The sequence below is a fragment of the Condylura cristata genome, unplaced genomic scaffold (assembly GCF_000260355.1).
Source record: "Condylura cristata isolate star-nosed mole 26May11 unplaced genomic scaffold, ConCri1.0 scaffold00035, whole genome shotgun sequence".
In the NCBI taxonomy this organism is placed as follows: Eukaryota; Metazoa; Chordata; class Mammalia; order Eulipotyphla; family Talpidae; genus Condylura; species Condylura cristata.
The window spans coordinates 390,226-406,672 of record NW_004567136.1 but is presented as its reverse complement, the minus strand read 5'-3'; the positions used below and the strand labels follow the sequence as shown (position 1 = coordinate 406,672).

The window sequence follows — 16,447 nt, the reverse complement described above, 5'->3', positions numbered from 1 at the left end:
AGCACACGATTTATTATTTCACTTATTTATATTTCCATGTGTGTCTTTCAGACATATTAACATTCTGTGCATATGCACTTTACACATTTCTCATATCCATATATTCTTATAGGTTTCACATTTCTTATTAAGTTGCTGCTCATCCACATGGGTCTTTAATTCCAGTATATCTTGTAAAGCTAAATCACATTTTTTAAGGAATAGATCTATTGGGGAAAGGTACCCAGGGATTTTGTGAATTATTTCCTTACTCTTCTTTTATGTTCTTAATAACCTCTGCCATATTTGCTATATTTTACTTGGACATTCTGGTATCTTCCTATTTTATCTTGCCATCATTAATTAAAATTTTAAAAATCATTTTCCTAGTGTTAGATAACCGCTTTTGGCTTAATACTGAATTCAAAACTCAACTGACCATTTAAACTTCAGTATCTTCTTTCCAGCCATTTTTAGAATTGTCTTCAGAGACCTCAAGCCAAAATGATAATGATCCTATCAACATAAAAATATTTCATTTACTAAGTTTCTTAAGGAACTATGGAACCATTTGAAATATATATATATATGGTATACAGTTAAATCACTAAATACGTTATCAAGAGAAACAGAGATATGAGTCTAAGAAATCCTCAATTCTACCTCTGATGCTTTCACTTCTCTCTCAAACCAGTACTCATGAAAGTCTCCTATTTAAAAGAAAGAGTCACAAGAAAGGTGTTCAAATAAACTGTCATTATCTGAATAAGTATTCTCTGAAATGGACAGAATTGAAAAAATATTGAAAAGAGAAGCACTTTGGGGATTATGTGGTTGGCTGTCCAAAACATTTAGGGTTATAAACAAATAGTTGTTAAGTTGGCAAACCCTAGAATAAAAATGTTCCAAGTATAATACTCAGATCAGTGGCATCTGGAACACTTGAGAATCTGTTAGAAATGCAAATTCTCAAGTTCCATCACAGACAATTAAAAATTTGGCCATGTGGGCAACAATTTATCTTAAGACCTCCACATTTCTTTGATGCACAGTAAAACATGAGAACCACTGCTCTAAATATGTTAACTTCCTTGTAGGGAAAAAGTTTAACAGATCCTTGATTCCTCTCTCCAATTTGTAGAGAACCTTGACTGCTTTTACATATTCTTGTTTATACAAGTTAGTAAATAGATGTGATAGGCTGACAGGAATTCTAGCTCCATTTTTTAACCCAGCTCATTTCCAAAATATTAGGCAAGTCTTACTTACAACGTTTCACATAATCATCTTTGAGAAAAGCAGTTCATTACCTCTTGTGAGAGCTGTTTGTCAGCTAATTCAAAAAGGTTAACTAGCTTTCCAGAGAGTGAGCTTGCTGACTTAAAACCAAATGACAACAGTAATATTTCAACAATCACTTCATAATGGGGAGCCATCATTGCCACTGGACGAAATAGAGATTTTAAATTAGCTGGGAGTTCTACTCCACCTTTGTATCTTAAGAGGACAAGAAAAACAAAGAGACAGGAAACACCACTTTTCAGTCTTTCAAATAAGGAACCACCAAATATAACCACCAAATAAATATAAGCCCAATAATTCTTCTGACTTTCTATGTCTCCTTCAACTAAAAACAAATCTACAAGAGGGCTTCTTTTGCACTTTTCATCACACAGAGCTTCTTTGCTTATAATCTTTTCTTCCTGTGCCTCCTCCCACAGTTCAGGTTACATCAATTCCTCCATCCCCAGGACCATCCCCCTGCAACCATCCGACATTGTTGCGTCTGCCCAGTCTGCACTCACCAGACCCAACATATTGTTATTTCTCTTACCATTCTCATCACTTTTTCTGCCTGCACCCTCTTTTACTAACTGCTAACCATTTCATTTCTCTCTGGCTGTTCACAAAATGAAAATGTCTCTTGGTCAAAAGTTGAACGTGAGATAATCCATATGGATGAAGGCAGAGTTGTCGTAGTTTCTACATGGTACATGTAGTGGAGGGTCATGGATAAATATATAATGTCAGACCAACTTCAACTGGATAAGATTTTAAGAAAATGGATTTTTCCCTGTGTTCACTCCTCCCACACATTAATGGACTTACCCAGGATTCACAGTGATAAATAATGCACAAGACATATTGATAGAAACTTCTTTTCCTTCCATGACAAACCTACAAGACATTGAAGTATTCATCATTAAGGAAACTGTTTTCTCTAGACCAAAGTATGTTAAAATTACAAGGATAGGCGTTTTTCTAAGGCTGGGTTACATTTAAATCCAAGCAAAGCATGTAGGAAAAAATAATGGTAAGGGAGAAAGAAGAGGCTCACCTTGAACCAAAACTGTAAAGCTTGTTGGAATTCAGATTTATTTTTTTTAGATGTCTGAAGAGTTTTGTGGGACATGGGTTGGAGGGGACCCTCTTGAACAAATGAACTTACACAGGAAAAGGAAGCTAAGGAAACACTTAGAGCACAGAGCTCTGCGGGATGACACAGGAGAACACAGAATGGCTAGAGCATACACGTGGCTGCTCACACGAACAAAGCCCACTCACTAGCACCTAATTAAAAAATTTGAGAACACGTGAAAGAGAAGTACCCTGGGCCTGGACATCAGTGTCAAGTTGTCTGCTTCAGTACTAGAGAGAATGGAAACTATTTCTGTGGCGATTTCCTATACAGTGGTGAAAACAGAAAAGGGAGAACTGGAACAAAACCAAGGATTCCTGAACATAACTGAGAAATCTTTGCAGAGGCTGAGAGGCAATAAAGAACTGGTAACAGGTAGGTGACTATGATCCCCCCACTTATTTCCACATATAAATCTTCAGCACTTTAAACGAAATCCTTGAGTAAAGACAGAATGTTTTACTCTTATAGACTATAACAGAATGTTTAAATCCAGAAATCAAATTATGCCCATAAAGTAAATCATGTGAGTTTCTGAACTTATCTGAGGAGAAAAATGGTCTTCCTTGGATTAGTAAACATTAGTCACCCGAATATACAAATATTGTTACAAGACTTTTCAATAAAAGTCATTAATTTAGAGTAATGGGTGTGTGACCAGTATCATTTTTTTTTAAAGATTTATTTATTTGTATATACAGAACTGGGGTACAGGCCAGAGGCTCAGGGGCGGCGAGAGGCTTCACCAGAGACAGAGTGGGGAGCAGAACAGGCAGATCGACGAAGTACACTGCTGAGGGGAGCAGTGGGCGGGTCAGGAGAGGTCTGCCACGCCATGTGGTCACCTCCGGGGCAGGCGGGAATCGAACTCATGTGGAAGCGGCTTTAGATTCTCAGTGCTGTGCTTTAACCCGCTGCGCCACCAGGGAGGGCCCCAGTATCATTTTTTTAAGACATAAAATTAATTAAAAAGAACTTTTGGTTTCTTCAAATGAAATATAAGAAAAAAGGCACTAAGAAAGTTTAACTTTAAAATAATTAGTTAAAATATCTACTATGTCAGGAAGCAGTGCAGCTTGGGTAAGTGTGGCCACCTCTAAGTTGGCACTGAAAGTTGGTTATACATATTTTTCAGGTCATTTGCCAAGCAAAGGAGCGATATAAGAGAAGTCCTTTCTTCCTACTCTGTGCTTAGAAGAAAAGAAACAAAACACTTATTACAGCAAAAATATTTAATAATAATTAACAGTAAACATAAGTCAAATTTCCATTACAAAAGTATAAACATAGCCATTCAATACCTGACAGAGTAACTGTCTTTTGCGGCTTTAATGGTGAGAATCTGTGAGGCCATCACGGAGAGGACTTCCATGTCAACTCGACTGAATTCATCCAGACAACACCACGCTCCTGACAGAACCAGCCCGAAGAAGAATTGTACTATTATCTTTAAAAAAAAAAAAAAAGCCTGTGATTTTTAAATAGGTGAAAATCTTAGTACTAAGATGTTAACTTGTGACTGTTCTTCCCACTTCCTCCAGACCGAGCAAACTCTTTCGCCCGTCCTCGGCACCTGCACTCTGTAGGCTGTGGCAGCTGCTGGTTAGACTGGAGAGTCAGCCTCTCTGCCTGGCTCTCTCAACATCCTCAACAGTCAGGCTGAGGCCTCCATTCCACAGCATCGCCTCCACCCTCTTTCTTTCTTTCTTTCTTTATTTATTTATTTTTGCTTACAGAACTGAGGTACAGGCCAGAGGTGTGGTGGGTGAAAGTATTCACCAGAGACAGAACAGGGAGCAGAACAGGCCAACTGACAAAGCACACAGCTGAGGAGAGCAGCAGGTGGGTCAGTAGTTGTCTGCCACGTTGTGTGGGTCATCTCCCTGGCCGGGGATCAAACTGGTCCTGCCGGGGCTTTGGAGAGCTTCATAATGTGGTGCATTGACTTGTTGCGCCACCAGGGAGAGCCCTCCATCCTCTTTTTTTCCTGGTCAGGCCAAGACCCCTTATGGGATAGTAGTGGGCTGCAGGTAATCTATACTGCTCACTGAACAAGGACCAACAAAGGGCAAAAGATGGTTTCTGTGACAGACTTAACGTCTGGATTGAAATGAACTGATTTGTATTAAGACAAAACAAAAACACTGACCCATCCAGCTGAGCATCTGTGGGCGCAAGGCAGAGGGGACCAGAGACGGTCTTCAGGCCCAGGGTAAGGAGTTGGTTGAAGGAATCAGTTATTTTAAAATGTTGGCATTTTGTCTATCATAGGGTTTGGCATTCATTTTGATGTTTTAAAATATTTTTCATCTTACTAGGTTTTCATCTTAATGAGGCATCTTATTATTCATCTTACTAGGTTTCACTCACCTAATGCCAATCTTAGCCTTGCTGGGCCCCCCTGGAAGGTAGTTTCCAGGGAGGAGACAAGAAACTGTAAAGTCTCCTAAGAACAGAATATTGATTTTTTTAAATATGAGCAGAAATGGAAACACAAAATCTTGGGAAATACAGAATCTTAGAGGTAATATGCTTTAGGCTGCAAGTAAAATGATAGCCAAAAAATGTGAAAGGTTTATATTTAGCATGAACAAAATATATTGGAATGTTTTGAAGCTGAACCCTGTGACAGTTACAGAGGGGCAGTGAATTTTAATAACTGTTTCTGAATGTGGTAAGAAATTGCTCAAGATGCCCTAGGGCACTGAGTCCTGCCAGTGACTTGCGTGTGGTCTCCTCCGCTGGGCACAAACTGCACTCACCAGGACAAGGGATAGGAATCTGCCCAGATCTAGTCACTGTCCAGACTGGAGACAACGCCTGCGGCAGGTAGTGCTCAGAACTCTCTCCACGACCGTGTTAATGAAGGAGGGGGCTCCTGGGAAGGATGCGGCTGGAAGGGCATGTGGGCAGCTTTTAAAAGGAAGTGACACACGTGAGCTCACTCCTTCTCTGTGCAGCTGCTGCAACAGCAGCATCCAGCCTGCTGCATGGGTAGCAGGACCTGCCGCCATCCTGTTGAGGCCAGGTGCTGAACAGCAGCTCCACTTCCCTCCATCAGAGTCAGTGGGCCATCTCCCTCTCTCACTACCCTCGGGTTCTTCTGGGTCTCCCTCTCCCTGTACCCTGCTGGAGAATAAATCAGCTTTATTTTTCAGCACTAACAGCTCTTTTGGTTGCATCTGTGGTGGTGGCTGACTGGACCAAGAACTGATAAGAGGTTCTGATGCAATGACAGTTTTTAGTCCCTTTGCCAGGTAACAATATGCCTTAGATAGTATGCAACCAAAACAAAAAAGGCTGATATAAAACTGTAATCATCTATATAAAATCTAAATCAAATTCCCTGCTAGTCATAATAGTCTCATTGTTCTTAATAATTACACTTTCAGTAAATAAAAGTATAGGGCTAGAAGTTATAAAATAAATGTATATTATATACATAGAGCAGTATTCTTCAGTTTGTTTATATATATTCATATATATATATACATGTGTGTTATATATTCTTGTTCCATGTCAGGTTTTGTTTGGATAAAAATTTGATAACCACTGTCTTAAGAAGTAGTTTGACTAAAATCATAATGTATAATGCTTTAAAAGTTTCTATTTACAATTGAAATCTGAGTTTAAAAGAATAGCATTATATTTCTATTAATATTAAATGTCTGTTCAAGATACATTTTATCTCAATCCTCAATGAATTGTATCTTCTATGTGCACAGTATTTTTTTCCGAAGTGTATGTAATTAAATTTTACCTTATAATCCAAATTCTCAAAACAATTGAAGATCACACAGTACTTGCCTAGACACTGGGAAACAAAAAAATTTTAATACGTCATGAATTATGACACAAAATACTAATGTTAAAACTTCCAGAGCAGTAAATGTCTTTATACTCTTTTGAAAAGAAAATTTGCAATTTAGAGATGAATTATATACCCAATTTAGAAATTCACAAATCAGCATAGTATAAATGCATATATACTTATATAATTCAGGTCTCTCTCTCTCTCTCTCATTTCCCCACAAGTAGACACACACACACACAAATTTGCACAGGCCTGCACATGCTATTATTCACAAAGACTAGTCAACAGTCTGTGTATGGGCCGCCAACTAAATGAATTACCCCTTCAAGAAGAGTAGGGAAGAGGAACAAAGCTGCCATTCACATGTCAGTTAGTACGTACAGTGGTGTTCCAAGAAAATACAAAGTACATGTTGGCTTACTGAGCTGCATGTCCCGGTACACAACAGACATCCAAAAATTAATTAATCGTATAAATCAATATGTTAGTGTGTTTGTTAAGTGTTAGGAATATCTTAACATTAAAGAAAGAGGCTTTCTATGTTGGATATAGAAACTACTTACTTTTGCTAGGTCTCTAACACTCTCTGTTTTTCCTGTACCAGATGGCCCAATGAGGTAGCCTCCTAGATTCAAGTACAGTGCTCCTGTGAGAGTCAGCCAGCATCTGTCAGTGAGAGGCGTAATGACCAATCTTGAGGTACAACCCAAGTACTCATAGCCATAAGTAAGCATGGCACCTCCTTGAGTTATGTAGCACAACTTCTGTTTTTCATCCCATTTATATTGCAAATGTCTGAAAATAATATTTTTAAATGTTCCTATTATATGGGCCAATTTTTTTCCTTTTTCTCACAAGTAGAAACATAATAAAAGTTGAAATGTATGTATTAAAAAGACAAATAGATGATTGCTATTTGATTAAAGAAATAGAAAGCAAAACACTACAATCAAAGGAAAGGAGTGATAGAATTGCCATCTGATAGAGTAAAATATTCATTGGTGTTTTATTTTATAGAGATTAATCCACCAGTACTTTTAATAAACAAACAAATAAAAACTTAAATATCCTGTGATTTAAAAACTTCAGGGGCAGTTGCTTTAACTGCAGGTGTTCTTGCTAAGTTAGGTGGGTAGGTGCTGTTGGAGTAGCATTGTTTTACATCACTCTGTATGATTTAGAATTACAGGTTCACACTTCTACAGATGTATATTACTGCACCACACTTCTCTAAATCACAGAAAATTTGTAATTGACAAAAATTAAGGAGACTTTTCCTAGAAATGGGAGTGTAGAAGTTATTTTATGTAGTTACAATTTAGACCTACCTACCTTGTCCACTCAAAATCCTCCACATTGAAGATATTTTTAAGTAGTAGATTTTTAACTATATCCCTGCAGTAAACATAAAGAGTGAGCAGTGCTCCAACTACAGCTTTTGCCCGGGAGTTACTAGAATCCAGGAGCACCAGTGCTGCTATCTCTTCTATACGGCAGATCAGACCAGCATGGACATTTTCCAAGTCTTCTCTTGAATGAGAATTGAAAAAGCTTTTGACACAATCGTTGAAGAACATGATCTGGCTCTGAAAAATTCAGATATAAATATAGGTGAAACAATATTTATACATTAAAACATGTTATCATGAAGCATAGATTGTATGTGTGCAGGTATGCATGAATATGTGTGTATGTGTGTGTGTCTGTAAAAGAGAAAAATTACACATTGTATGTGTTTCGTTAGAGACTGAATTTTCATTAATGCTTTGGGAGATTTCATCATTAGTTAGTGAGAATATACTTATTGCCAATGTTTATATTTTGTAAATCTTGTCTTCTTAAGCAAGCATCACTGACCTAAATCATAACCTCATGACAGTAAAAATGCTAGAAAGATGTGAGAGTGAAATTAGTACTGTCTCCTCAGTTGAGCCCAGAGCATTATGCCTGGAATATGTTCTGTAATTCCTCTGTTCCTCTATGACACGTACACTGCTATAAACTAGTGCTACCTCAATAAATTAAAAGAAAGTATTTCTGGAAACAAAATATGAATTGCTTCTAATATTTAAGCATGATTTGAGAACTGTGAAAGCTCTTTTCTTAGGAGAGTAGATTTGATTATTTGAATAGCTAGAAAGCCATAAAAATGTGCATATTTATTTATTATAATTGTTTCCTTTGTAAACAAAAGCTTAAAGACGACTTTAGCTTAAGATCTGAGAGTATATCATCAATATTTATTGTCATGTGGACAACAAAGGGATCAATAAGATTTGCTAATCATAGTTTGTATCCAGAAAATTGTGGTAGATCACGGCAAAGTAAAGAGATGTGATGTTATTTTGAAATTTAACAGAGAAACACAGAGTCCAGTATTCTTTATAAATACTTGATAATTGTAAGATGGCAGCAGCGCTCTTTATCACACCAGTCTCTGAGGTGTGTCCTTCTTTTCTTCCTAAGTAACAGAAATAGTGGAGCATTCAGATATCTTTAGACAAACTAAAATTGATGTCCACTTGCTTTTTCTAGAGAAAAATGCAAACTAGCTCTCCTCCCTTTCCATGACAATTTACAATTTTGTTTTCTGTTTTTTTATTTTCCTGGCCATATTTTTTCAGTCCTCTTTATAGCTTTCCCTCCCTTTGCCTGCCCCTTATTGATGTTGATGTTCTTGGAGTCTTCACTTGGCCTCTTGTCCATACTTTCTACTGGGGAAACGTTACTACTTTCTGGTTTCAAGTGCTACTTCAATCACTACCTTCCTAGTTCTCAAAAGAATGGCCTGTTTTGACTTCCTTAATATCACACACACTTCAATTTTCTTCTCTTCTGAGTTCCAAACAATTTTAACTCATTTTAGCAAATATACATGTGGTATGAAAAATAACAACTTCCCTATAAAGATTTCTTGTGCTAATCCTCAAGAACAGTGAGGATGTTGCCCTACAGTGCAAAAGAGATTGTGTGCATATGTATGAAGACCTTGAGATGGAGAGAATATTCTGAGTGGATCCCATGTAATCACATGTATTCTTAAAGTTGGAAAACTTTTTCTGTCTTGAGCAAAGGGGTATATGACTACAGAAGGATAGTCAGAGAGATGCAACATTGTTAGCATTGAATAGGAGAAGGCCACAAGTCAATTAACATCAATGGCCGCTAGAAGTCTCCAGAAAGGAATGAAATCCTGTTAACATGTTGATTTTAGCCCAGTGAGACTGGTATTGAACTTCTAACCTACAGCACTCTAAGGTAAGAACTGTGTTGTTTAAGCAACTAGGTTTGCAATAATTTTATTAAGAACAGCAATAGAAAGTGAATGTAAAGCAATATAGTTACATCTCTAGGAAAATATTATTTTCATTCAACAAGTTTGTTATGAAAAGCAGATAAACTATGTAAAGCTGAAGGAATTATGAAATGAATACCCATATACCCACAACCTATATTTGACAATTAACCTTTTGTTATATTTGCTATATCATTTATCTTTCCATCCATTTTTTTATGCATTTCAAAGTAAGTTACACATAGCAGTAACTCAAAGTCATTTATTCCTAAGTACTGCTTTCTTGTCAGGGTAACCACAAATAAAATACTTGAAGTCAAAGCAGTAACTTACCACAATAAGCACCACTTGTCCTATATGTGATGTCACAAATAAAGAAAAATTTTGGTTGTTCCAGTCTTCAATACCTTGATTTACAAATCTATAAATAAAAATATTTATTTATATCTAACCATTGGCTATGGTTATTGAATCACTGAGCATAGATCATAGAATTGTCCTTTTAGATCTCTGATTATTTTGTGGTTACTTAGATATTTAGATAGAATCAAAGCAAGTTCTTAGAGCCTTAATTCATGCATAATACATATTCTTTAAACTCTTCTTTTTCATGTGCACTTTTCCTATCAGATCATGGAGTTTCTGGGATAGAAAAGCTATATTTAAATTACAAGAGCACACATACTAACTTTGAATTGCTAATTCTTGCAATGACAAATCAGTATTTGAAATAATCTCTACTATAAGTTTACATGTTAGAATCAGAATTTAACAGCAAATTTTAGCATTTATCTTTAAAAATTAAATAGAATGGAGAAAGTAAGATTGATTAAAAGTAGCCTTTTTTTTTTAAAGACTAAAGTTAATTTGGACCAAGAGAATGTTGTTTGATATGCTATGTTTGTTTTCCCTATGGACATTTTAGGTGTCTATATAGTGACAATGATCAATATTTGACTTTACATTTTATTACTGATAACCTGTTTTAGAAATTCTTAATGCCAGATTTTCTTTTAACAGTTCAACTACTTCTTTATAAACTGACCAGTGTTAATTTAGAATTGATCTGTGATATATGTATTGATATCACAATGATCCTGAATGATCAAGAAATGGGTATAACTGAAATGGAGAGACTCTGTAATTTAAAATGAAAATGACTGCTTTCTCAGAGGAAATTGACAAACAGAAAATGAGGGAAAGATAGAGCCTAAGGATGCTGAGAGCATGCCCCAAATTAAGTAGTAAATTATATACCTCTGAAAGCAATGTAAATACAGGAGTTAAGCAAATTGGAGATGCCTGGACTCAATGCCTCTGAGAGTGTGTAATGCCTTCTCAAGGTTTGGCAAAAGCCACCAGTGGATTTGCCCAAAGGAACAGCCCCTGCTCATGAAGGGCCAGAAGCTCTAAACACAAACACTGTAACAAATACCTGCCTGCATGCTGCTCTCTTGAATCGCACCTTAGTGGTTCACAACCCTCCCTGCTCACGCCATTACTGCCAGTTACATCACATATTTAATTAATTGTAAAATGGGCTTCCCCAGTAAATCATGGTATGATTACATGTACTAAGCTGAATCATAGCAGTGAAGGCACACTGAGATGCAAACCAGGATTCAAACTTGTCACTTGAATACTTAAAATGAATCTTTTACAGTTTGAATATTTAAAAGGAATATGGAACATTGATTCTTCTTACTTTTGCCACAATAACAAGCAGTATCTATTATTAGTAGTATCATTTTCTTTTCTGTCATTGCTATTGAGAAGAAATATATTGATAATAGCTTTATAGAGTTCAGAGCAATAGTGTAGAAATATAATAAATTTCATCTATTAAAGTGCTTTCATTTAATGCCTTTGTTTTCTTTTTGTTTGCTGTCCCATGAAATGCCTTTACTGCTTTTATTCATAAAGTTTTTGTTGAATTCTCTATCTCTCACATAGCATACAGTAGCTAACTTTTTTACTCACTTTTTTAGAACATCAAACATGCTTTTCTCTACGTTTACCAGCCACTGTTCCACAGCACTCCTTATACGAATTTTCCTATAATTTTTTTCAAAAATAACATAATGAGGAATTATATTTTTATTTGTGTTTCTTCCCCTCGCTAAGCTCACAGACTCATTATTTGCATGGGCCAAAGCACAATGATTTTATATCCTTGGTGTTTCTAGATCTTAAGATGGGGAAAATATGCAAAAAAAAAATCACCTAGCTTTAGGAGATTCTGACACGAGCACCATGAATTTACAAAATTAAGAGGTTTCAGTAAAATGTCAAACTACAAAGTAGATAAATGATATTACTAAGTATTTTTTCATACCACAATGGACCTTTCAAACGGCAATTACACATCAGTGTCAGCTTCGGTTCTAGCGCCAAAGTTGCTTAAATCATTAGCATCAGAAGTCAGAAGCCATGCATGTGTTAAGGACAGACAAGTCCTTGCACTAAAAGGGCCTTGTTTAAAATAATTGCCTGGGAACCAGTTTTAATAAAACCAGAGGTCAGTGTAAGCAGCGGTGGGAATAGTAACAATGACCCCAAGAAAATAGCAAATTTTCTTCTTGTCTATGCTTGTATAATAAAACCTTGTTAACATTCAGATTAAATAAATACACACATAAATTTAAAGATTAAATAAATATACACATAAATTTTAAAAATGGGATGGTAGAAATTCTGCATAAATACATTATCTTGAAGAAAACATTTGCTTTGCAAACTTCTATGAGATGTCAGATACTTCCAAGCACAACTTTTAAATAATCACGTTTTATGCAGTCATAAATACTGCATCGATCACACATGTTCACACTTCATCGATCACACACATATCATACTTTGGCAGCACAAGGGCTTCTCCTTCAGCAGAGATGAACATGACGACAACGGGTGGGCCAATTTCTTGTTTCCATATCAATAATTGGCTTATATTTTCAAAACATTTCATAAGATGAGGCTGAGGACCAGAAATGAAAGTGAACATCATAAAGTTCTTGCCTCATTGGGAAATAATACTGCTGAGCAAAAACTAGTGATATTACCTGTACAGATTCAGGATTTCTGCTATTAGCTAGAATATCGAGAAGTTCAGCATTACTAAGAAAGTAAAATCGTGGAAAAACCATTCTTTTAATTTCAAGGTAGTCCTGTTCAGAACCAAAAGAAATGCCATTCAGTTTAATTATGATATTACTTAATCCTTATGTGGGCTTCCATTACACACAGAAGCCAAGGTATACAGTGTACAATATGAGTATACAGTGTTAGCAGTTAAAATAAATCCACCCTCAATGAAAGCTATGCTTGAATTGCTAAAAATAAATGAATAAATAAAAACAATAAAATCCCACTTATGCACACACACACATTGCTCTACTGCTGTGTATTAATAAAACACAGTGTTTGGGTGTCAGCAGCGTTGATTTTCCATGCTGCCAGCTTCTGCTTTCATTTCCGTGGCGTGCCCACTTCAGCAGGTCATCACACATTCTATTGGCCAGACAATTCCCACATTTCCTCTCCTCCTCCAATTTAGCTTCATCCACTAGTCTTAATTCTTTCCCTTCTATTCAGGGGATAGATCCCAGTTCATTACGGCAGGCTAAGTTTTATTTTGCTTTTAAATTAAACCTCTACTTTGTTTTGTTTTTTTTTTTTTTTACTTACTCTCCTATATCTGCAATTTCTCCTTTACAATAGGTTAATTATGGTGCTCATAAAAGGGTTTAACACTCATTAACTACTTTCTTTGTGCCAACTCTGTGCTTGAAATGCTTTGTCTCGTTTGGCACGAAGCTCAGGCTAGGCACTATCATTATTCCCGATTTCATGATAAGGAAACCTCGGTGCTTGAAATTTGGTGCATTGCTGTAGTGCAGTTACATTGGTCCACCCATTTGCTTTTCCCTTTTGATAGTACTTTGTAGATGGTAAGAATTTGAAATATTGTTAGCAGCTAATAAAGACAATCGTCCTCAAGTTAGTTTCTTCAGTGTGGTACATAACATTTTTATAGAATTAAATTTTCTCCACTTTAGGATTGTTACAGTTTTACCTCAAGACGTTTCTTTATATATTCAAGATTGTTATTGCAACTTTTCAGAGTTTCAAGAACTCTTGTAGATGTGGCTATTTTCAAAGCATTTAGTTTGTTTTGCATTCTTAGCATTATTTCCTGCCACATGAAAATCACTTTGGAGAAGAGAGCTGTTTCTGATGGGAGTTGCCTTTAGAAAGAAAATCAAAGGTAATTTTGCAAGCACTATAGTCCAAATCTATAATATCAATGTATTAGCCACAGAAAATTGTTCAATTTACAAAACATTATGAAATGATCAATCATTGGAGATCTCTTTTGAATGTTTATTATGAACAAGTAATAGATATGATAGGAAATGCTACAACCAATTTGCTATACATTCAACAGTTTGTGTAGGTGTAAGATATATATGCTCTCTCTCTCTCTCTCTATATATATATATATGTTCTATGGTGATGGCACATGGGTGATTTGGTGATGGAAAAGGGGATTGCAACTGAGATGGAAAAATGCACAAAAATATGTAAAAATAAACTATAAACTATTATAAAATTAAATGTATATATATTATATTTGGAACCAATAATTTAATTATAAAATGATTGAAATATTCTATTTCAACTTTTACTGATTTTATTAAGTAATAATAGTGCTCATAAAAGTATTTGTTGGGCCCTCCCTGGTGGCTCAGCAGGTTAAAACAGAGCACTAAGAAGCTAAAGCCACTTCCACATGAGTTCGATCCCCGCCTGCCCCAGAGGTGACCACATGGTGAGCAGACCTCTCCTGACCCACCCGCTGCGCCCCTCAGCAGTGTACTTCTTTGATCTGCCTGTTCTGCTCCCCGTTCTGTCTCTGGTGAATCTTCTCACCCTCCACATCTCTGGCCTGTACCCCAGTTCTGTATGAATAAATAAATAAATCTTTAAAAAAAAAGTATTTGACACGCATTAAGTACTTTCTCTGTGCCAACTCTGTGCTTTAAATGTACTCTCTTATTTGGCACAAAGCTCAGGTTAGGCACTATCATTATTCCCGATTTCACAATAAGGAAACCTAGGCACTTGAAATTTGGTACATTGCTGTAGTGCAGTATGTGTGTGTGTGTTATAATTAAATAATGTAGAAGTGATTTATGCACTAGGAAATGTAACAAAACAAAGGGCTACTAAGATTCTAGGAGGAAATGGGATCTGGAGAGAGGGTCTTACAGAAAGTATTTGATCCAGGCTTTAAAGAAGAAACAGTGATTTCACCTAAAGAGAATTATAAAGAAGACTTTTGGCTTAGGAGAAGAGCTTACAGATTTGATTTCATAAGAAAATCCAATTTCTACTAGTGATTACCTAATCTTAGAGGGTAAAATAAAGTAGGTTCAGTGAAGGTAAGGAAACTTCACTTTACAGAATATGATCATGATTTTCTCCCCTGGGTAAAAAGAAGTCAAACCCACGTGTGGCATGGTAATTCACTGATAGAGTAACTTGATACCGTCATACTACCGTCATACTTAAATGAAGGAAGTATGCCCAGTGGTATAATTCTTTCCCTTTCTCTGCTCACCTGTATTCCCACTTCCATCCCATACTAGCTCCCAACCTGATTCAAACCTTGGAGGTTCAGGTACAGAAGAAATTATAGAGAGGAAAAAAGGTTACTTTTTAATTATTATTGTCCTACACCTAATACAATTTTATTTACTTCTCATTTCCAAAACTATATAGGAGTATAGCTCCACACCTTGAGAAGTGTGCATGCTCCAGTCACCCAGCACCAAAGCTTCAGCACCACTGACTCCCAGGTCATACTCCTAAGCCTAGAGTAGGACTGTTGTTGAATAGCCATTAGAGAAAGGGTTTCTCAAGAATAACAGAAAGTAAACTACCCACTATGAATTTTCTCATCTATATGTGGAGTAGCTTAAATGGTTTACCTTTGAATTTCTAATGAATTAAAGATTGGTTCAAGATAAAGCCAATTTCTTTGACATCTCATGCATGACTCAAGAGTGTAGGAGAAGAGGGCCAAGTTGGTGTCCCATTCATGCACAAGATCCTACAATGAGAAAAACATGCAAATCTAAATGTGTGAGGTTATTCATATAATAGAAACTGAGATCAAAGGTAACTTTGCCACTCATATAAAGAAATTAATAGAGGGGCATATAAGTGAATATAAATCTAGTTTTGGAATTTAGTTTTGAAAAAAAGTTAGAGGTGTTATGTTCATCCAATTTTCTGCCTTATTTAGTATTCAGTATACAAATATTTTGGTATAGATACTCTGTCAGTCCATTCTTTAAACATCTTTGCACACATGTACATGTACTATCACTAAGATTGCAACTATGCTATACATACTGTTCTGTGACCTGCTTTTTCTTTTACCTACTAGTCTCTTTTAGAGATGTTTTATGATAGTACAGTTTTTCTTCATTGCTTTAATTTCAGAAAATGCCACTGAATGGATACATCTTTTTCCACTAGTATATTGATGTATTAGGAAAATGGTTACAAACCAAAAAATACTGCTACTCCATTATTGCTCAGCCACAGCTCAGAGGAGTAAGATGGCATAAAATTATTTAAGACATCTTGGCTGAGGAGTTGGTCTAGGGGATGGGCTTACTGCAAATTCGTGCTACACCATTCAGGTATCTGCTGCACTGCAGGTAACATGAACCATTGGAGTTCGCAGGTTGCAACATTCTGCTACCTTCCTTCCCCAGTAACTACCATTTCCCCACTTTGACAGAAGTGCTGGTCACCTAAGCAGGTGCAGAAGCATCAGTCTACAATATAACAGACACCAAAGAGCCTGGTAAAACCCTAGAATTAGACCCAGCTATCTGGAAGAGAGATACCAAGAAAAAAAAAGGGGGGG

At 36.3% G+C, this 16,447-nt stretch overlaps 1 protein-coding gene across 1 annotated transcript in view; it reads right to left on the bottom strand.

Moving 5' to 3' along the window:
* The window catches only part of DNAH14 (dynein, axonemal, heavy chain 14), a 127,515-nt gene that overhangs the window by 77,230 nt on the left and 33,838 nt on the right, over positions 1-16,447 (bottom strand). The window contains exons 22-33 of the mRNA XM_004692941.1: positions 15,498-15,619; positions 13,580-13,751; positions 12,567-12,671; positions 12,363-12,481; positions 11,488-11,562; positions 7,545-7,802; positions 6,776-7,007; positions 6,159-6,212; positions 3,700-3,845; positions 2,089-2,157; positions 1,290-1,476; positions 419-495 (exon numbers count right to left, since the gene is read on the bottom strand). Of these exons, the coding sequence (XP_004692998.1) occupies positions 419-495; positions 1,290-1,476; positions 2,089-2,157; positions 3,700-3,845; positions 6,159-6,212; positions 6,776-7,007; positions 7,545-7,802; positions 11,488-11,562; positions 12,363-12,481; positions 12,567-12,671; positions 13,580-13,751; positions 15,498-15,619 (1,616 nt within the window). The remainder of the gene's footprint in view (positions 1-418; positions 496-1,289; positions 1,477-2,088; positions 2,158-3,699; positions 3,846-6,158; positions 6,213-6,775; positions 7,008-7,544; positions 7,803-11,487; positions 11,563-12,362; positions 12,482-12,566; positions 12,672-13,579; positions 13,752-15,497; positions 15,620-16,447) is intronic.